This window comes from Podarcis muralis, chromosome Z, assembly GCF_964188315.1.
Source record: "Podarcis muralis chromosome Z, rPodMur119.hap1.1, whole genome shotgun sequence".
Taxonomy (NCBI): domain Eukaryota; kingdom Metazoa; phylum Chordata; class Lepidosauria; order Squamata; family Lacertidae; genus Podarcis; species Podarcis muralis.
The window spans coordinates 32,983,310-33,005,008 of NC_135673.1; the positions used below are offsets into that span (position 1 = coordinate 32,983,310).

Below are 21,699 nucleotides of genomic sequence, written 5' to 3' on the forward strand. Positions count from 1 at the left end.
AGAGCCGGTTCTTAAAGGAGAAATCTCAGAGCAAAACAACAACAAAAACCCCCACTTGGATGCAGAGTGTTTAATTGAGGACCTCTGCCTGGAAAGAATGCATGGGCTTTATTCATTCCTGGAACAAATTTGTCAATGACACAACACGCTGAGCCATGAAATCTTTCTGTCCCCTTTCATTAGCGACTTTCCTGAGATATATTTCTGTCTTCTGCAAATAAGAGGTGAAGAAAGCCTTAGGCCTATTATGCCACTGTGGGGGGAGGAAAGGGAGGCCAATGGTTATGCCCATCAAATAAAAACGGACACACTGGCAAAAGCAGTAAGGCTAGGTTATACAGGTTTGGTATGCCAGACATCAATGCCGTAAGCAGCCAGACCAGGAGCAACACAATAGCTAATACCAGCTGATGCCCACGGTCAGCTTAGAACAAGTCATCTAGGAGAACTTGAGAGACTTCTTCAGGAAGGCCAGGGGGTGTGGTCTTTGCCCTGTCAGGGGAAAAAGGGACTGTGACTCCAGGGGCCTACAACCATTCTGGTCAGCCTTCCATTTGTACAGGAAGACTCATGGAGACTCCCCTCATATTTTAGATCTTTCAGGTTTCTAAAACATGTGGGGAACTTCCACAAACTCAGGTAAAAAAGGCTGCAGTGAGGATGGCACGCTTCAAGGGTTACAGTGCAACTGTGCAACTTTTTGGACCTCTGCATCGCATTTGAGCCCACTGCTGGTGCCTTGGGCTCTCCAGTAGGGCCCACTGCTTTCAGTAGGGGCCGGCATTTTAATTTACCTCAGTAATCCAGAGATGGGGAATCTATGGCCTTCCAGATGTTGCTGGGCCTACAATTCCCATCATCCCTGGACACTGAGCTACGCTGGCTGGAGCTGATGGGAATCTGGGTCCATAAGCACCTGAAGGGACAGAAGGTATCCCATCCCTGATGATGTAGGCCCAGATGATTTAATGCACTGTACCTCCAGTGTTGGGAAAAGCATTCCGAAGCTTCTCCATGATATCCTCCAGACACAGACTGACGTCCTGAGTACTCACCTCCACCTCATCTATGAGAAAGAAAAATGAGTAAAATGGGGGTAGGGAGGATATCATGTTAATATTGTTGTATCAGGGGACGCAGGTGGCGCTGTGAGTAAAACCACAGTGCCTAGGACTTGCTGATTGTATGGTCGGTGGTTCGAATCCCCGCGTCGGGGTGAGCTCCTGTCGTTCGGTCCCAGCTCCTGCCCACCTAGCAGCTCGAAAGCACCCCTAAGTGCAAGTAGATAAATAGGTACCGCTTTATAGCGGGAAGGTAAACGGCGTTTCCGTGTGCTGCGCTGGTGTGTCTGGCCCCCGGCCTCTTAAGTGAGATGGGTGCACAACCCTAGAGTCGTACACGACTGGCCCGTACGGGCAGGGGTACCTTTATTGTTGTATCTGGGATTTTCAATGAAGAGTCAGTTAAAAGTGGTCTATTAATCAGTCACCATCTTGCTGAAAGGTTGGGGATAACACTACAAGACAGATTTGGGACTATTAGAGGACAAAGCCCTCTTTCCGTTGAAAGTCACACCCACACCATACATATGAAGCAGATTTAAAGCACATGGCTTCTCTCAAAGAATCCCAGGAACTGTGGTTTGTTAAGGGTCCTGGGAATTGTATATCTGTGAGGTATAAATTACAGCTCCTAGGATTTCTTGGAGGAAGCCATGGTGTGGATGAGACTGAAGACTACTAGACTAGGAAGCAGAGAGGCCAAAGGCTATGTAATGGTCCAGCTCAAACGCATGTTTATAATGCCAAGATGCGTTCTCAAATAGATGATAAAAGACCTGCGACCCAAATTGGGTTCTCTTCCTGTTTCAAGGAGGGGGACGTGACCAATGACCACCCTAGGGTTACTTGGGAGGAAAGGCAGGGTATTAAAGAAAGAAAGGAATACAGTAGAATAAATAGAGGAGGAAGGCAGGATCTGTTCCTCAAGGTACAAACTCATGCACCACATAGTTAAATGATGGAACTCACTTCCACAGGAGAACCAATCTGGATGGCATTAAATGAGAATTAAATAAATTCAAGGAGGATAACTCTGTCCATGGCTACTAGCTATGCTCTGCCTCCATGGTCAAAGGAAGTATGCGTCTGAATACTGGTTGTGGCATCTGCAGGAGGAGACGGGTGCTCAGGTCCTGCTTACAGGTTTCCCAGAAGCACTGGGCTTTCCACTGTAAGAGCAGGATTTTGGGCCAGCAGGCTCTTCTTATGCTCTTTAATTGCTTCGGCAGAAGCAGGAATGAGGACACTCAGGAAAGAAACCCAGCAGCCTGCCGGGCAGGCTTCATAGCACCATAGAGCCTCACCTGCAGTTTCCGTGTTTGGAGTGCCAGGGCCTTTTTCTCTGGTCTGACTCTCCTCTGATGGATGGGGAGAGGAAGCCAAGGATGAGGCTGTAGAGCCGTCCCCTTTGGAATCTGCTCCAGGCTGGGAAGAGAAGGGAGATGTTAAGGATGTTCATGACCACCAACTTCTCACCTGGTGCTCCCCCGTCTGTCCTGCATTGCACATGGCCACTGGCTCTGACATCCTCACAAATCCAACTGCAGCTTCAGGGTTGGGCTGCCCACTAAATCACAGGTCTTCAGCTGATGGGTCATGACCCACAAAACCTGGTCTAGTTTCAGTTCATACCATTTCTTTTGAGTGTGTAATATTGGGAAGGGCCATAGCTCAGTAGCAGAGCACCTGCTTTGCAAGCAGAAGGTCCCAGGTCCTACCTGCAGCATCTCTAGGTAGGACAGGGAACATCTTCCATCTGAAACCCTGGAGAGCCACTGTCAAGTTTGCGCAGACAATACTGAGCTAGATGGATCAATGGTTTAGCTAAGTGTAAGGCAGATTCCTGTGCTCCTAATGATGTCACCTGAGGATGAATGCAATGTATGCAAAGAAGGCCAAAGAACTTTGTTTTTGAGATATAGCCCACAGACAATACCTGCAGAAGCAGCTCTCTCAGGCGCTGAAGCTGAGATTCTAATTGTTTGTTGTGGTCCTCCAAGATCTGCATCCGCGTCTCCAGGCGGCTTTTGTGCTGTCGAAGGATCCGGGCCTCTGCCAGCAGCTCTTCGTTGTGTGGATCCTGTGCTGATTCTGGAGTTCCTTCTGCCGACTCCGCTGCCTCCTCGTGCTGCCATTTCAGACGCTTCAGCTCCCCCTGGAGAACCCTGCAAGGAGAAATACAAGCTCAGGATGCAGCAAGAGTATGCTGGCATCAGGGGCTTAAGGTGCTCAAGAGCCAGAACAGTGGCTCCCAAACTTTCCAACCCCTGGACCTTTGAAAATTGATGAAGGTTTTTTTGGTTTTGGTCTTCAGCAATTTTCAAAGGTCCAGGGGTTGGAAAGTTTGGGAGCCACTTTTTTAAAAAACCAGAAGCATTTTTACTTGGTATTATAGGTCAGGACATTAATAGGCAAGATGTTAAATTGTTTTTATATGCAACAACTGTGGCAAGAGTATTGTTAGCCCAGAAATGGAAACAAGAAGAAATTCTGATGAAAGAAGAATGGTAGACAAAATTAATGGACTATGCAGAATTGGACAAAATGACAAGAAGAATTCGAAACCTGTGGGACCAGAGATTTACAGAAGATTGGAAGAAGTATATGAATTATTTGAATAGCAACTGTAATCAACAAATTACGCTAATAGGACTACAAGAAGTTTTGTAAGGAGAAATATATGAAGTGTTACAAAGTAGAAAAAGATAGAGATATTGGTTATGAGTTTGAAATGTAATAGGGAAGATAAGAAATGCATACTGAGAGATTAGATTGGAAAATTTTCAGACAGGATTGATGGAAGTCAAAAATTTGAAGAAGATGTAAAAGTATGTTTAATTACTGTTGAAAATGATATGTTAAAAAAACTAATAAAAATTATATATATAAAAAAGAAAATGGCTGAAGGTCTTGGAGGACTACTTAATCAATGGGGATTTTTTTTGCCAATAACATGAATGAAAGCAAATATCGTTAAGAAGCTCTGTTCCTTTCTTCCCAGAAATATTTGCACACATCTTACAGATCTGTAATAAAAGGAATGATTACAAGAACTCTGCTGGCCATGCCCACTTACCTGTTTTCATCCTCCAGGTGCGCCAAGATTCTCTCCAGTTCCCCTTTGTCGTCTGTGTTGGTGCTGTCCTGGGGCTGCTGACTGCTGACCGGTTCTCTGTCTGTAATAGGGCTGGAGTGGCGCAAAAGGTACTGGTCCTCATCCCTGTTGTGGACAGAGCTGTGATGAGGTTAATGCAAGGAAGCTAGAAGCCTTAGTAGGGGTGGTTTGTTGCACTACACTACACCTTGCAGCAGGCCTGCTGAACTAATCTAAACAACTGGCATGCTAAGCTTCTGCCTCTCCCCCATCACAGCAAGTTCAATGCCTTACATTGAATTAGACCCTTGGTCCATCTAGTTCAGTGCTGTCTACTTTGACTGGCAGCTGCTCTCCATGATTTCAGGCAGAAGTCTCTCCCTGTCCTACCTGCTGATGCTGGAGACTGAACCATGCGAGGCAGATGCTTTACCACTGAGTTACAACCCTTCACCTTATTCTGCTGCTTGCGATGGCTTTAGCCTTGCCTTCCTGTTTCCTGATGGCGTTGCACATGCACACCCATGGCTCTGCATCCCTTTTCCCTTTCTGTGATGCGTCTTTTAGATTGTCAGCCTGTGGGCAAGGGGTGTACTGGATCTTGGTTGTCACTGCTAGTGTGTAAGCTGTTCTGGGAGGCATTTTGCCTGAAGAGGATAAAATTGCCTGAAATAAATAAATGTGCATGGCTTAGGTGCTGGTCACCTGGGAAACAGCAGACCAGCTGGCCTACTGCACATTCTACCGGAAGAACACATGCACTGATGGGACAGGAAGAAGATGGCATTGGGAGGTAGAGCAGGAGAGAATCTGAACGCGTAAATATTTCTCGCTACGTGTAGGAAATCTCAAGGTACCTGTAAAAAGCATGGGTAGCATGCTAACTTTTGTTTGCCATGCTGTTTGCTCCTTTCCAAGAAATGTAGGCCAGGTTTGACTCTGGATGAGTCCACAAGCAATTGCAAGTGGGAGAAGCAAGACATATGATAGAAGTGAAGTTATGCGCTGTATTAATGCTCATTTTCCCCACCCAAGGGAAGTGGGGGAATGTCCACATGGAATCCTTCTCTGCCCAAATGAAGGAGTGGAAGATAAAGGGTTGGGGACATCTGCCAAGAGATCACAGCCTAAACGTGAAGCCCTATACACAGTGACATGGCAGTTAGTCCCATTGAACTCAATAAAACTCCTATGTCCAAATATAAATGCAGGTGGCTGCAGTGTGAAGTCGCCTAATTAAATATGACCTCTGGTTGGACCCTAGTATCCCCCACCCCCTAGCTTTGCAACTGACACAAAGCACACAGATTTCAGTAGAATTTGCAAGGAGGACAGTAGCAACTCACAGGCTGTCATCCGGAGAAAGGCTGTCGTTGTAAAAGGAGGAATTCTGGCTTTCCATCTCTGCAAGCCTACAGGAAAACAGAAGAGGGGCAATGAATTTCAGGGAAGTAGTGAGGAAAGACAGAAGATCTTTCCAGAATACCCCAAAAGGTACCAGGTGGATGGCCACGGGAGAGAAACTGCAGCTCTCATGAAGGTAGGAAATTCTGGGTATGAAACAAGCTCCTCCAAATTAGCAGTTTAAATATTGCCTTGCCTCTCACATTCCACTCTAAAGCATAGTTGCCTAGTGCTGGTTGCACTCCTCTAAATTCACCTCTGCAATAAGGAGGTCCAAGCTGGATGTTCCAAGCTTAGACTACATGGCTTACGCAAGCCATCTTTGTGTTTCTATACAAATAACTTAGAAAGATTTACCATTTTGGAATCTAAGGTGTCTTTTCTTGCTGCTGTATGGGAAAGCACATGAGTTTGATGTTTGAAGAGTTTGTAAGTAAAACATTTTTAACTTACCAAATGTCTGGTCTCTTTCTATGCTATGGGAAATGGGGCTATTTAAAAGGGGATATTTTAAACATACTCTAGCCTACATTTCCATGCTTTACTTTGTTGCATGTTTTGCAGTTTTAAATCTCTGCTGGAGCTGTCTCTCCAAAGAGTACCTACCCCAAACCTGGATCTAGGCATCTAGAGAATTCTCCATTTATTAAAATACCCCCGCCCAAAGAAAGACAACAACCACCCATCAGAAAGCAGGATCACTGATAACCACCCTTGATACCACCATGAACAAAAATAACGATGAATACACAATTAAAAGGACATCTGAAGAAGCCCACAGCTGGAAGCCATCAATATTCTTGGAATTTTAAGTTTCATCCTTAAATGGAACTCTGTCTTCTTAGCAGTGCTATTGTAGTCAGGCCCGTATAGAACTTGTCTAAGGCCCGTAGCAAAAGAATTGTTAGAATAAAGTTATAAACTCAAACAAAAAAGAAGCCAGTCCCTTGCAGGGTCCCCTGGCCGCTTAGCCTTCCAAGGCCCAGAGCAAGTGTACCCAGTTGCCCCCCACCCTGCAAAGGCCTGATTGTAGTGTTTGGAGCGTTGGAGACAGTCACCTTCTGCCTTTGCTACAGAGGGCTTTTCTGATGTACCATGTTTTCCTCCACTCACTGTATCTGTCATACTGGCTGTGCCACCCCTTTCCCCATACCACCCAACATTTTGGCCCGGCCCCTTTCTTAGGGGTGTCAAGTGTTACCTGCTGGCGAAGTGTTCGATCCGAGAGTGAGTATCTGCATGAGGTAACATTGGAGAGGAGGCTGGCCTGAAAGGAACAAGCAGAAGGACTGAAAGGAACAAGCAGAAGGACTGAGGTATGACATTGTCAGCAGTTGCCTAGCAGGGGTCTAATGAAAGTGTCAACTGCACCTGTCGTTCATCTAGGCAGGTAAAACAAGGTCCTTGCATTAATTTACAAAGCCCTGAACAACTTAGGTCCAGGGTACTTAAGGGACTGCTTGAACTCTTCTATCCCAGCTCAGTCACTGATGTAATCTGCAGGAGTGTCATTGGTCACCTCCTGAGTTTATGAGGCTCGTTTGACACTGACAGAAAACTGAGACTTCAGTGTCAGCAGCATAGTCCTGTGGAAGGCTCTTCCAGTAGAGATGATGGTAATAATAATAATAATAATAATAATAATAATAATAATAATAATAATTTTATTATTTATACCCTGCCCATCTGGCTGGGTTTCCCCTAGCAACCCTGGGCAGCTTCCAGCACATATATACATATATACAAAACATAATAAAACATCAAACACCAACAACTTCCCGATACAGGGCTGCCTTCAGATGTCTTCTAAAAGTTGTGTAGTGCTTTATCTCACTGGCATCTGATGGATTCAGTAGGTGTCTTCTATATTACCCTTTAAGCATCTCCTGAAAACTTACCAATGCTGTCAGGTTTAAGCAGACTATTAAGAAAACACTTTTCTGTAATAGTTAGCTGATAATCTGTGATATTACTCTTTTTACATGGTGGTGTGTGTGTGTGTGTGTGTGTGTGTGTGTAACGCTGTTGTAAGCAACTTAGATTTTTTTAAAAAAATGAAATTGTGGTATATAAGCATTTTTATAAACAAATGAACAACAAGTCTGTGGGGAGATCTTTTGACCTTTGGGAAGGGGGTGTTATCTGCTGCAACAGGGGTGGGGAACCAGTGGCCACCCATATGCTGTTGAGCTCCTGCCAAATATCCCACTAATTTATACCTTCACAAGCCCAGCTATTACACCAGAGTAATCACTGCCAATGACTCAAGACTTTTCAAACACACACACACAAAAAACGGCACAGGGATATTGCCCTTTTGATGCTGTTGGATTCCAGCTCCCATCAGCTCCGAGTCACTTTGACTAATGTCCCGGAAGGATGGGAGTATTATTCCCATAACATCTGGAAGATCACAGATTCCCCATCCCTGATTTACACTATGCAACTGTGACAGCAAAGACTGACAGCAAAGGATCACAGAAAGCTGCCTTATACCAGGCCTGGGTATTCATCCATCTAGCTCAGTACTGTCTTCTCTGACTGGCAGAGGTTGCTAGGGTCTTGGGCCGAGTGGGGTCTTTCCCATCTTCTGCATTTGCTCTGCTCCTAACCTACAGTCTCTTCTCCAATCCATGCACCAGTTGTGCATGAGCATTCCTAGAAGGAATGGAATGCTGGACTTAGTGGGGACATTGCTTCTCATCACTACTGAGCTGATGGCACCCTGGTGTGGATTCCTTCACCTTCAGCTGTGATGGCAGATGAAGTTTGTGCAAAATTAGCTTTGGAATCTTATTATCCTAGTAGTAGGAGTAGCTGGTACTAGAAGATGGAACTGGAACTTTTTACAAGCACCACACAATATCCAATTCTGAAGTTGTAAGGAAACAATGGTGGAACTCCTTGCACATTGATACTAGGTAGGCCTCTTAATTGTATTGTTTAAAGTGCCTACTAAAAACTTTGTTTAGACAAGTTGAACCAGATATGGAAAGCTGGTGTACATTTCAATAGGTAGTTTTCTTTTTTTTATAATGTAAATTTTTAACGATTGATTTTATTTATTTTGGAATTGTTTAAAGTCAACTTGTCTTTAACCTCTGATTTCTATAGCTAACCTTAATGTATTTTTCATGTAAATCATGTAAAGAGATTTCAATGATTACACATTTTATTACTCCAGGCCACCCATCCACTGCTGATAGGGAATTCTTTGCTTCCCAGAATTCTAGGTTTGGTCTAAGTTCTGTTGGGGCCAGAGATGGGGAACCTGTGGCCACCCAGATGTTGCTGGACTCTAGTTACCGAAATCCCTGTGCATTGGCCATGCAGATAGGATTTGGGAGTTCAACACCTGAGCATTGCATGTTCTCCATCTCCCGTTTCTTCTCACCCAGCAAGCATCATGAAGATGTCCACCGATTAAGGAAGAGAGTGGGGAATCTGCAGCCAGGACCAGGACTTACGTTTCAATGAAATCTGCCTCTAGGACGGACTGGACTGGCAGGTACCCTCTTTGGGGATGCTTGCTGAAATACTGCTTCGACCGGAACTTGTTTTTCAGGGTGGTGGCAAAGTCCCTCATGTTTTCACTAGAGGTGGTCTGTAGAGAGGAACAGAGGAGACTAAGGCTTCGTTCACACACCTGTTTACTGCACAATCACTATAGTGATTCATATACTATATATAGTAAACTTAAGATAAAAAATAGATTAACCTTATAGAAAATATACAGAATACTACTTGAAAATCATTTTCATGCATTTGTTAAGAGTGTTTTTCAAAGTTATTCGGGTTGTATCCAAAGTTCGTCATACTCAGATCTGGTCCCCTGAAATTAATTGACATTAATTTCTTAGGTCCCTTAATTTAAATGGGTCTACTCTGTGTAGAATTTAGTTGAAGACAACCCTTCATGTTAATTTTTCTTAAAAGCATAGTTGTGGATCCAGCATTAAATTCAGTTTGCAAAAACAGGTGCCCAGTTCTCCAGAAACTCATTTCCTCTTTGATAATTCTCATTTGTTATTAGAAAAGATGTCAAGGTGGACATTACTGTCCTGGCTCCCAACCTTAATAATAATAATAATAATAATAATAATAATAATAATAATAATAATAATATAATTTCCACCCCACCCATCTGGCTGGGTTTCCCCAGCCACTCTGGGTGGCTTTCAACAGAACATTAAAAGCAGAATAAAACTTCAAACATTAAAAACTTCCCTAAATGTTACGACAAAAGCTCTTACCTATGAGTAAGAAAGAAAGCTTTATTCAAGACTTGCAACAGTACAGGTCAGGCTAAAATTACTGTCAAATCCCACATATTTTAATCTCCATTATTCTATATATGGTGTTGAAGTTATTTTTTTCATATTTAGCATATTCTGGTCTAGAAGCTATTATATGACTAGTCAGTCCTCTATGTTCTTTCTGTATTTTTGTGTGCGGGCTGAATAAAAGAACATTGGGTCAAGTGTGGTATGATAGCCTATTTTTATTCTATTGAAAAGTGTATTTTCTTCCCATACCTTTTTAAAAATAGGGTAGGCTTGGTGATGCTGGTAACTTGTTATGCAGCCAAGCTGGAGAACCTGTGCCCTACCCGAAGTGTTGCTGGACTACAATTCCCATCATCCCTGACAATTGGCCGTGCTGGTTGGAGCTGATGGGAACTAGAGTTCAACAACATCTGGAGGCCCAGAAGCCCCCCACCCTTGGCCTAGGCCTAAGTAACGGGTCCAGAGCTTGCTCCATGAACAGCTCATTGGTCAAACATGAACAGTGTTGTTGGTCAAATACCAGTGTCCCCCCAAACAGTTTTCTCCAGACAACTCCTATATTACCATTGTGTAGTATTCCATAATGGGATAATGCAGCTTGTTGCCTTTGCTGGCTCTCCCAGTCAAGAAGCAAGTCTGGCAGATGTCCACATTGAATTGCTTCAGGCTTCGGTACCTGGAACAAAGGGCAATCAGGGATGGGTCATAAAACCAGCAGCATTGAAATAATAAAGCATTTCCTAGACTCCACCCATGTCAGGATGCAAGTAGGGTTTGTGTGTTTGGGGAGGACCATTGCTCAGGGGTAGAGCATTTGCCTTGCACACTTAAGTTCCCAGATTCAATCCCAGGTAGGACTGGGAATGTCCCCATGACTCAAACTCTGGAGAGCACCTGCCAGTCAGAGTAAACAGTACTGAGCTAGATGGATGAATGGTCTGACTCAGAGAGGCTCACTTGGCGCCATCATTACATGTCTTTAGGCGCTAGGCAAAACATTCCTCTTTACCCAAGCCTATGGCCATTTAATAATCTGTTAAGGCCGTGTTTTGGGGAGAGAGGGGTTGTTATTATGATTATTTTATGATTATGCTTTTTATTATGCTTTTATTTTTGTGCTCCGTAAAATGTGCTCTAAATGTTGTGCACTGCCCTGGGATCTTTTGATAAAGGGTGGTATCTAGACTGAATAAATAAATAATAATACAAAATAATAAGGCAGCTCCCGACGTTCTTATTAATGCCCACCTCCACTTTTTTTTTTAAGGCATCAACATAGAAAATGAGCACATGGAAAGAAGTGTTTCGATGTGCAGGGATGTTTTTTCTGTAGGATTGCATTTGAATATAGGAACATATGATGAACTATGGAGGAAAAGATCTATCAGCAGCTATTACTTATAATAGCTAGATGGTACCTCTATGCACAGAGTGAATGGACCTGTGGACATCAAATGTCATGCGCCTAGACGAAGAACTCTGCTGGATCAGACCACTGGCCCAACTAATCCAGACCCTGTTATCACAGTGCATATGGGAAGGTGCATACTGTAGCACACCCTGTACCTGAATCCTTTGATAGGGCATTGTCGGCAGACAGAGCACTTGGTCTGGTGTTTAACTTGCTCGGCTATAGTCACTCGATGCAGGACTGCCAGCCACACCATTGACTGTGGCTCCAGGTTAGCCCATTCCAGGAACTGGATAGCCTCAATTGCTGGTTTCCCATTACCCTAAGAGGAAGAGAAGTGAGGTAGGTGCTGATCGCTAGTCACATGAATGGATTGCAGGGCTGCACATTTGGTACATATATCCTCTTTCCCTTTCAAAATGGCACTGATCTTACTGACTTCCCTGCCCCTACAAATGATTTAATCTGCTTAAAACGATATAGCGCATAAAAATTCCTTGAAATTCTACATTGTGATCTTTAAAGACTTTTTTTTATATCACCCTTCCGATTCCCAGTGTACTTTCTGTTTAAGAAGTATTACACAGCAAAGCAATCAATGTTTCCAATACCAATAAAATGTAAAAACTAAGAAGGCGGCAGATCTCAAAGCAGCATTGAAACAACCAGAATCAAAACGTAAGGGGAAAAGCTTGGTTCAAAACAAAAAACAAAACACCTTTGACTAGTGTCAAAAAGATAACATTGTAGGCACCATGAGAACCTTGCTGGCAAGAACATTCCACAATCGGGGTACTACCAACCAAGAAGGACATCTTCCTGATATCCACTCACTTCACCACAGATTGCAGAGTGTCCCATTGAAAACTCTCTACTGAAGATCTTAAAGACCTATGAAGAAAGGTGGTCCTAAGTCTAAGTCACATCACAATACTTGATGCTAAGTGGACTTTCATCTGAAGACAGTCTTTCCTGTAGTAGCTTTCTGTCTATGGAATCCTCTTCCCTAGGGAATCTTGCCTGGCACCAACTCTGCCATTGTTTTGGTGCCAGAAAAAGAAGTTTGGGTGTCTTTTTCTGGGTGTTTGGGCAGCACCAAAGACTGGGTGTCTTTACTCCGACTATGCTTTCTATAAGCTTATGTGTTTTGATTACTGCATTTTATGCATGTCTTAAATTTCTTCAGGACTTTTTGGTTGTGGGAAGTGATTCATAAATTCGACAAACCTAAAACAAACTGATAAGACTGTCAAGAGGTGACAAAGGCAGTTGAGTAGCTTCTTATTAAAAGACTTAAGGCACTTTTCATGTTATGGTAGAAACATAATGAGCAAGTTACGTGTGCCTTCAACTCTGCACCGTTGCTGGAACGTGAAAGGCCTAGTGCAAGGTGGGTGGAACCATGAGGCCTCCCCCCCACACTTGTCCATTCATTTCGGCTGGCTGTTGGGGTTTTTTTTTGGGGGGGGGGGAGAGCTGAGCAACTGGGCCCACCCATGTGGCAACAGGTCTTGAAATGTGACTTGCAGCTGTGAGGGAAGGAACCACAGAAAAGCCACTCCCAAGCCACTGAGAGACACCCAAGAAACATGACCCACTGGCTCCCTCAACAACTATCATGGCCAAAGGAATCTCTTCTCGTAGCGTCAACGTGGACAAAGCACCACCTGTGTCACGTACAAATCGGAAGCAGCTGCGAACGCTGGGCTCCACGTTGCTCCCTCCAAAGGCTGCCACCTCCCCGAGCTGCCGTGGAACCTGGATGGCCTCGTGAAGAAGGATGCCAAGGTGCCGCTGGTCACAGAGTCCGCTGGCATTTGCCACCTGGCTGAAGAGATCTGAAAGGTGCGAGGGGAAGAGCATGGGCCCCCCACAAAGGGTGGGATGAGGGAGGGAGGACAAGACAGAGAGAGAAAGGAGAGAGACTCAAACTGCAGCTTTTCCCAGAGCTATGAAAACATGGGGAAAGACAAGCATCAGTTGGTGAAAGTCAAGCTTTGAAAGAGAGAAGGTATCACTCTTAACCATGGCCCATCTGCACTATAAATTTAAAGCAGTATCATACCACTTTAAACAGTCAAGGCATCCCCCAAAGAATCATAGGAGCTGCTGTTTGTTAAGGGTACTACAAATACCAGGATCCTTTGAGAGAAGTCATGATGATTACAATAATCTGCAATTAAGGATGGAGGAATCTGTCAGTTTCGATTTCTCTCAGTTTCTCCTTTTTATAAAACAATTTGCAGGGTTGTTTCCTGCCGCCGCCCCCCCCCCAAAAAAAACCCTCATGAAAATTCAGCAGCAATTTAGTGCAGATTTCTCTTAATAAACATATTTTTGCTCACAGTTTTGGTGCATACACACACACACACACACACACACACACACACACACACACACTCTCCATTGTAATGCATCTTTGTACATATATTTTCACTAATATTTTGCATTTTATGCACCATTTTCCCCAATACATTCTTTTTTTCATCCAGATTGTTTGGTTGAAGAAATGTACCACAAAATTCAGGGAAGTGCAAATTCTGAAGGACAGCTTTGTTTTGGTTTGCATATTGGTTTGAGAAGTGTGTGTTAGTTAGTTTCACATTAAAATGCCAACAAAATTGCATTTCTACAACTATACCTGTAGTAAAGATATGCCCTGAGGCAGTGGTTTGCAAAACTTTCTGTCTGCGAGTAACCTTTTCAAACCAACCCCCCAAGCCGGCTTTGCCATTAGGCAAACTGAGGCAGCTGCCTCAGGTAGCAGAAGTTCTCAAGGTGGCAGTCCTGTGGGTGCACCTCAGGTGGTGCTGAAGCAGCACCAGTATCAGCTGAAATCGCTCCCGAAATTGCACGAGATCTTGCAAGAAAGCAAGATATTGCATAATTTTGGCAATATCTCGCCTAAAATCAGGCAATATATTGCCCAAAAATGGCACTGATGGCAGCTTTGCTCCTGCACCTGTGGCAAAGGCAGCAGGGCAGGCAGAGAGGTGGCGCCAATGGCAACAAGTATGGCAGCAGCAGTGGGAGCAGTAGGGCAGGGCAAGGTGGCACTTCCTGTTTTGCCTCAGGTGGCAAAACGGGATGCACAGCCCCTGTAAACTAGTATGCCACAGAACCTTTGCATGTTGCCAATTGCCTTCCGCCCTGCAGGGGCAGATTCAGGGAATGGCTGGAAGCTGAGGAGTCGTGGCTTGATTTTGATGAGCGGGCACCGGGAAAAGGGGTGGGGGGTTGGATGCTGGCTTGGAAGAAGGGATCAGTGATCTGGGGGAGCCTGTAAGAGCCAGGAGACGAGAGTCAGAGGCAGGAGGAGCTGCAGGATTGGAGAGGGGAGAACAGGTGCAGGAGGAGGGAGAGATAGGTCAGGCTGGTGTAGAGTCAAGGGCTTCCACATCTCCTCGTCCTGCTCCTAGCTCTCCTGCTCCGCTGTCTCCCAGGACCAGAAGAGGACTGAAGTGGGAGGCGCAGAAGCTTACACGCAGGCAGAGTCTCCAGCTGCTTGTGTGCCGCTTGGGTGGGGGAGGTACATAAGCTGAGGTCAGGGGCAGGTCCTCTCTGTCGCAGCAACTGCACAGCTAGGAGTGGCTGAGAGACATAGGACTGATGGTCCTGCCTTTTCCTAATTTGCAAGTGTACTTTAGACAATGAAAAGCCAATTCATCTCTCTGGACATTCCTCACCTGTCAGCACTGTGACAGGCAGGAGGGAAATAGCTGGTCTGCTTTAAAACTCAGTGGAGCACTGTGGAAGCCCTGTTCCTTGGAGCAAGGCAGGACTGGAACTGAGAGGGTGTTTTTCTGTCATGCAGGATGGCATGTACAGGACTGATTTGTGTGCAGGCCTATTCATGCAAGTGGGACGAGGAACCCATGAAAGAATGCTCTCTCCTCCGCTGCAGGAAACAGGAGCTTTGTGAGCAATATAAAAGGCTTCCTGCCATATTTCCATCTGTGCAATACTGGAAGGGATGCAGGCAGGTGAGTTGTGATGCAGCTGTGACTCCTCCTGCACCTGCCTCTCTCCACCTTTCCAAACCTGAAAGCCTCCCACACTCTGGTTTCATCAACCATCTCCCCCGGATGACTCACATTGAAATTTTTCCTTCACCTCCGTGCCACACAGACATGCTATGCCTGTCTTGAAGGAGAGAGCCCGCATCTTCCCGCTGCGTCCACTGGAAGACAAAAGGCGCAGGGTGAGTGGGGTGGGGGGAAACCTGGAAATCCCCCCTTTTTTGGTTTGGTTTACAAGTGCCCAATTTCTGCACAGCAGAGGAGACTCTGTAGTGGTTTCCACCAAACAGTGCTGGCAGAACCAGGCCTCCCAGAACAGGCCTGCAAAGGCATGATGGCCCACTAGGAGCTCAATAAAAAACATGCCTTTCCAGCCTGTGATTGCAAAAGCAGGGTGCGTGCATAGCACCTTACAGGCAACAGGGCATGGCTGGTGGTCTGTGTCTTGCTTGGCAAACCCAACCTATACAAAACAGGCTTTTCCTTGCAATGCCACATCATAGCCATCCAGACCACAGGCCAGTCTCCATTGACAGAAGCCTCAGTGGAGAGACCAACCAATCCAATCCACCTTTGCCCCCGAAGACACAGACTTTATGAAACTTCATCTTTAGAGGCAGTCTGCCTGCTTTTATCAGGTGCTTGGAACACAGAACAGCCATCTCTACAATGCACTGCTTGTGGATTTCCTATCGTAATCATCATTGTGTTGCTTTTTTCAGAAAGGTGAACTCAAAGCAACTTACGAAAACAAACATTTAAGTAGGAAAACAAGAGGCATAGAACAATTGAAAATGCCCACAATAATTCGTATAAAAGAACAACCCCATCCTATGAAGACAGGATTTCCCAAACTACAACTCCCACCATCCCTAGCTAGCAGGACCAGTGGTCAGGCATGATGGGAACTGTAGTCCAAAAACAGCTGGAGACCCACGTTTGGGAAACCCTGCACTAAAAGAGAAAAGCAGGAGATTAAAGTCAAAGGCCTGGGAGGATAACAATCTTCAGATGCCTAAAAACAGATGACAGCATTCCACAAATGGGGAGGACCCACTGGTGAAGCCCATTTTCACACTGCCACACTCGGCACCTTCCTAATGAATTTTTATACCCCGAAACCGGTTTCTAAGCAGTTTACAAAGTATAAAAACTAGTTTACGCAAGCATTAAAACACAAGCCTCTATCATTAAAATACACAATAAAACAATCACATTAAAACATTACTAGTCTGCTGAGGCATCTCTTATTGGTATGGATGCCTTTATGGGTACCTATCGAAAACATTGAGCAGCCAGTTCAAGGTCATGTCGACGCAGAGGGGGACGTTCACCAGGATGCCTCTTTCCTCCTCGAGCCGCTCGTAAAGGGCGGTCAGGCAGTGGATCACCTCCACCACATCCATCACGTGGTCGCTGGGCTGCAGCTCATGTTCGCTGAAGACCTCCAAGGCTGTTGGTAGCGTCACCAAGTCCACTGTGGCGCCCAGAGAAAAGGTTGTCAGAAATGGAAGTGGGAGATGAAAAAAACAAAAAACAAACCTGTTATAGATTTGTCACAGGAAGCAAGAAAGCCCCCCCCCCCGCGCCACGTGACAAAGATAATCAGGGCTACAATTAAAAAGGTACAAAGTCTTTGTGTTTGAAAACAACTCAAGGCACAGCAAAATGGCGTCACCCATGCTACCAACTAATAAAAAAGAGGCACCCTTTGCAATTGACAGTTGTTGTTGTTAATTTCATTTCTGTACTGCCTTATATTTTTAAGGCGGGGTGGGGGGTGGGGACCTTCCGGCTTCCTACTATAAAATATTTCGAGATGTGTTAACATCCCCACTGAAAGACTTAATGAATGGAATCCTCCCAGGAAAGCAAATACCAACACCATGGAAAAATGTATATATTACACTAATCTCTAAAAAAGAGCAGGATGTACTCCAGCTTAAAATCTATAGGCCGATTTCCTTATTGAACAATGATTACAAGATATATGCAGCTAGTATAATGACAAAAAGAATGAGAGCAATTTGAAGAAATTTCATACATGAAGATCAAACAGGTTTCCTGCCATCGAGGCAGTTAAGAAATAACACTAGGCATATATTGAATATGACTGAACTCTTAAGAGAAGAAAAATGAAAAAGAAACAACTTTAATGTTCCTTGATGCAGAAAAAGCATTTGACAATGTTTCTTGAGGAGAGTTATAGAAGTTATGGATTTTGGGACTGCCTTCACCAAAGGGCTAAAAGCCATATATATAGAAAAATGGGCAAGTATAATAATATATGGTAACCTAAGCAAGAGGTACAATATGAAAAATGGTACTAGACAAGGATGTCCTTTATTGCCACTGCTCTTCATTCTAGCATTAGAGGTCCTGGCAATAAAAATATGAGAAGACACAGAAATAAGTGGGATTCAGGTGGGTCAACAAATACTGCATGTTTGTGTGTTGCTCCTTCATGCATATCGTAGCTCCAGTTTACAGAATGTGAAAATTGTCCCTAATTAGGCAACACGGCTGGTACAAGAGAAAGAACAGGAGGGAATTCTGGGGCTTACATCGCAAGGCCTTCTGTACACGGCGCAGTTTCATGGCTGTGCGATACGCAGAAAACTTGATGTTGTTCAGGTCAGCTGTAGATAAGGACAGAAAGAAAAATGAAACCACAGGCTGTCCTTTGCCAACTTGTCCTCTACTAAGGTTGGCACTATTTCCTTGTCATGCTTGCTTTGCCAACTTCATGCACTGCAAGTGCTTTGAACCTCAACTCCCATCAGCTGCAGGTGACATGCATAGTTCTCTTCCTCCACATTTTATCCTCATAACTACCTTGTAGGTTAGGCTGAGAGACTGTGACTGGCTCAATGAGTTTCATAGCTGAGAAGCAAGTAGAACTCTGGTCATCCAGGTCTTAGTCCTACACTCTGACCACAACACCACAACTCTTGTGGTTTTTGTTACAAAATTGGACCGAGAAGCATCGCCCTGTCCTTCACTTTATCCCAAAATGAGAGTGCTTCCAGCCTGTTGCTATTATTCAGTGGCATTTAATCACACAGAGGCAAATTCATGTTATGAAATAGTCTTGCACAAATAAACTCTCCTTCCCCAAAGACCTGACTTTTTACAATAAGGAAATTTAAGAGGGAAATGCATTGGAAAGTGGGTGGATGACACTTGCTCTGGCACAATGTCAACTAACTCCACTGTCCAAGCAAAGCCACTTCCGCCCTTCAGAGGAGGTGGAGTTGCGGGTTTCACAGCCCCCACACGATTGGGGGGATGCCGGCCGCGTCACCTCCTGGCCAGCCAATCAGCTGGCTCTGGGGGTGTGGCCTGCCGGCTGCCAGCTATTCGTGGCCCTGTCCGAAGCCTGGGGAGGGGAGGGCCTAAGGCACGCCCCCTATCGGTGACCCTAAGGGAGTTCCTAGTTGATGTGCATCAGCAGGACTCCCCCTACTGGTGGTTAACCCTTCCCAGACTTCAAGCGGACGGGCTGAAGTTGGATATAGTCGCTTAGGACCAATGCCTAAGCCAATACCGCTCATCACCTGTAACCAATAAAGTTGTGGCCTTATTTAGCCCATTAACCTTAATAATTGTGTCATGTGTCATTATTTCCACTGGGGGGCGGGAACTCACCACACAAATCAGAATAAATAGCCAACATTATCTGATCTCCTTGCAAATAAATCTGAATGAATGCTCAAATAATAGGAAGCACTCCGAGAAAGACATCACATCTAGTGCAGAAGCTTCTCCCCCTCCTCCCACTGTAAGATTGTCTAGTAGTCCATAACAATAGTTGTGATGCAGACCTTGCAGGCTTTAAAGTCCTTCTTACCCAGTGTCTGGTATAACTCAGTCATCTTGGGATGGTCCCAGCATGTTGTCTGAGCCTGGTGGCTGAAAAGATAAAGAGGTTGAGAGGAATTCAGTAATAGGAAGTTACATTTATTATTATTATTATTATTATTATTATTATTATTATTATTATTATTACCCCGCCCTCCCCAGCCAAGACTGGGCTCACGGCAGGCAACACCAAGTATAAAAACAATTGATTAAAATACAACTTAAAACAAGATTAAAATACAACATTAAAATGCAGCCTCATTTCAGTAGAAACTCAAATCAAAAACTTTTTGGGGATGAAAACGTCAAATCTTCACCAAGGCCAACTATCCAGACTGGTCCTACGTGGGCCAGAAAAAAGCCAGGGAAGTCCTCAAATAGGAGTTCCATCACAGAAGGAAAAAGGAAAAAGAAAAGAGGGGGAGGGAATCAAGTTGCTTCCAAGCCAAAGGCCAGGCGGAACAACTCTGTCTTACAGGCCCTGCAGAAAGAAATCAGATCCCGCAGGGCCCTGGTCTCATGAGGCAGAGCGTTCCACCAGGCCGGAGCCAGTGTTGAAAAGGCCCTGGCTCTGGTTGAAGCTAATCTACCGTATTTTTCGCACGATTGGACGCACCGGACCATAGGACGCACCTAGTTTTTTTGGGGGGAAATAAAGGAAAAAATTTTCCCCTTTATTTCCCCCCCAAAAGCAGGTCAGGGAAACCGAACCAGGTCGAGGAACAGCGGGATAGTGGCGCTGCGCCTCCCTGCTGTCCCCCAAGCTTGTGGGGCTGGCCGATGTCTGTCTGGCGGGCGGGGAGCTCTGCTTCAGGGCGCCCCACCCGCCAGGCAGCAGGCTGCTATCCGCAGCGTGGGGAGCCTTGTCGGGAACTCCTGCAAGCCTCCCCACTCTGCGGATGTCTGCCTGGCGCGAGGGGCGCTCTGCTTCAGGGCGCCCCACCCGCCAGGCAGCAGGCTGCTATCCGCAGCGTGGGGAGCCTTGTCGGGAACTCCTGCAAGCCTCCCCACTCTGCGGATGTCTGCCTGGCGCGAGGGGCGCTCTGCTTCAGGGCGCCCCACCCGCCAGGCAGCAGGCTGCTATCCGCAGCGTGGGGAGCCTTGTCGGGAACTCCTGCAAGGCTCCCCACTCTGCGGATGTATGCCTGGCGCGAGGGGCGCTCTGCTTCAGGGCGCCCCACCCGCCAGGCAGCAGGCTGCTATCCGCAGCGTGGGGAGCCTTGTCGGGAACTCCTGCAAGCCTCCCCACTCTGCGGATGTCTGCCTGGCGCGAGGGGCGCTCTGCTTCAGGGCGCCCCACCCGCCAGGCAGCAGGCTGCTATCCGCAGCGTGGGGAGCCTTGTCGGGAACTCCTGCAAGCCTCCCCACTCTGCGGATGTCTGCCTGGCGCGAGGGGCGCTCTGCTTCAGGGCGCCCCACCCGCCAGGCAGCAGGCTGCTATCCGCAGCGTGGGGAGCCTTGTCGGGAACTCCTGCAAGCCTCCCCACTCTGCGGATGTCTGCCTGGCGCGAGGGGCGCTCTGTTTCAGGGCGCCCCACCCGCCAGGCAGCAGGCTGCTATCCGCAGCGTGGGGAGCCTTGTCGGGAACTCCTGCAAGGCTCCCCACTCTGCGGATGTATGCCTGGCGCGAGGGGCGCTCTGCTTCAGGGCGCCCCACCCGCCAGGCAGCAGGCTGCTATCCGCAGCGTGGGGAGCCTTGTCGGGAACTCCTGCAAGCCTCCCCACTCTGCGGATGTCTGCCTGGCGCGAGGGGCGCTCTGCTTCAGGGCGCCCCACCCGCCAGGCAGCAGGCTGCTATCCGCAGCGTGGGGAGCCTTGTCGGGAACTCCTGCAAGCCTCCCCACTCTGCGGATGTCTGCCTGGCGCGAGGGGCGCTCTGCTTCAGGGCGCCCCACCCGCCAGGCAGCAGGCTGCTATCCGCAGCGTGGGGAGCCTTGTCGGGAACTCCTGCAAGGCTCCCCACTCTGCGGATGTATGCCTGGCGCGAGGGGCGCTCTGCTTCAGGGCGCCCCACCCGCCAGGCAGCAGGCTGCTATCCGCAGCGTGGGGAGCCCTGTGGGGAATTCCTGCAAGGCTCCCCATGCTGCGGATGTGTTCCCGAAGCGCCTGGAGCTCTGCTTTCAGGGCGCCTGGCGCTCCGGGAAGCAGGCTGAGCGGAGCGCTAATCCCGAAGCCCCAAACTTCGGGATTAGCGCGGCGCTTCGCTAGCCCTGGGAGAGCCACGCAACGTCGCGGGGCTCTCCCAGGGCTAGCGAGACCTTGCCGGCACCCAGAAGCTTGGGGCGCGCTGAGCTCCGCGCGCCCCAAGCTTCGGGATTAGCGCGGCGCTTCGCTAGCCCTGGGAGAGCCACGCAACGTCGCGGGGCTCTCCCAGGGCTAGCGAGACCTTGCCGGCACCCAGAAGCTTGGGGCGCGCTGAGCTCCACGCGCCCCAAGCTTCGGGATTAGCGCGGCGCTTCGCTAGCCCTGGGAGAGCCACGCAACGTCGCGGGGCTCTCCCAGGGCTAGCGAGACCTTGCCGGCACCCAGAAGCTTGGGGCGCGCTGAACTCCACGCGCCCCAA

The 21,699-nt window shown here is 46.9% G+C and overlaps 1 protein-coding gene across 8 annotated transcripts in view; it reads right to left on the bottom strand.

Moving 5' to 3' along the window:
* The window catches only part of DRP2 (dystrophin related protein 2), a 61,336-nt gene that overhangs the window by 7,498 nt on the left and 32,139 nt on the right, over window positions 1-21,699 (bottom strand). For 6 of the 8 annotated variants that reach the window (XM_028714849.2, XM_028714856.2, XM_028714854.2 and 3 more), the window contains 14 exons: window positions 19,126-19,187; window positions 17,840-17,914; window positions 16,551-16,752; window positions 15,351-15,436; window positions 12,937-13,094; window positions 11,412-11,578; window positions 10,410-10,521; window positions 9,027-9,163; window positions 6,761-6,826; window positions 5,502-5,567; window positions 4,138-4,296; window positions 2,998-3,226; window positions 2,366-2,486; window positions 980-1,066 (listed from right to left, as the gene is read on the bottom strand). In XM_028714849.2, coding sequence (XP_028570682.1) covers window positions 980-1,066; window positions 2,366-2,486; window positions 2,998-3,226; window positions 4,138-4,296; window positions 5,502-5,567; window positions 6,761-6,826; window positions 9,027-9,163; window positions 10,410-10,521; window positions 11,412-11,578; window positions 12,937-13,094; window positions 15,351-15,436; window positions 16,551-16,752; window positions 17,840-17,914; window positions 19,126-19,187 — 1,727 coding nt within the window. The remainder of the gene's footprint in view (window positions 1-979; window positions 1,067-2,365; window positions 2,487-2,997; window positions 3,227-4,137; window positions 4,297-5,501; window positions 5,568-6,760; window positions 6,827-9,026; window positions 9,164-10,409; window positions 10,522-11,411; window positions 11,579-12,936; window positions 13,095-15,350; window positions 15,437-16,550; window positions 16,753-17,839; window positions 17,915-19,125; window positions 19,188-21,699) is intronic. The other 2 variants (XM_028714851.2, XM_028714850.2) reach the window with 2 other exon arrangements.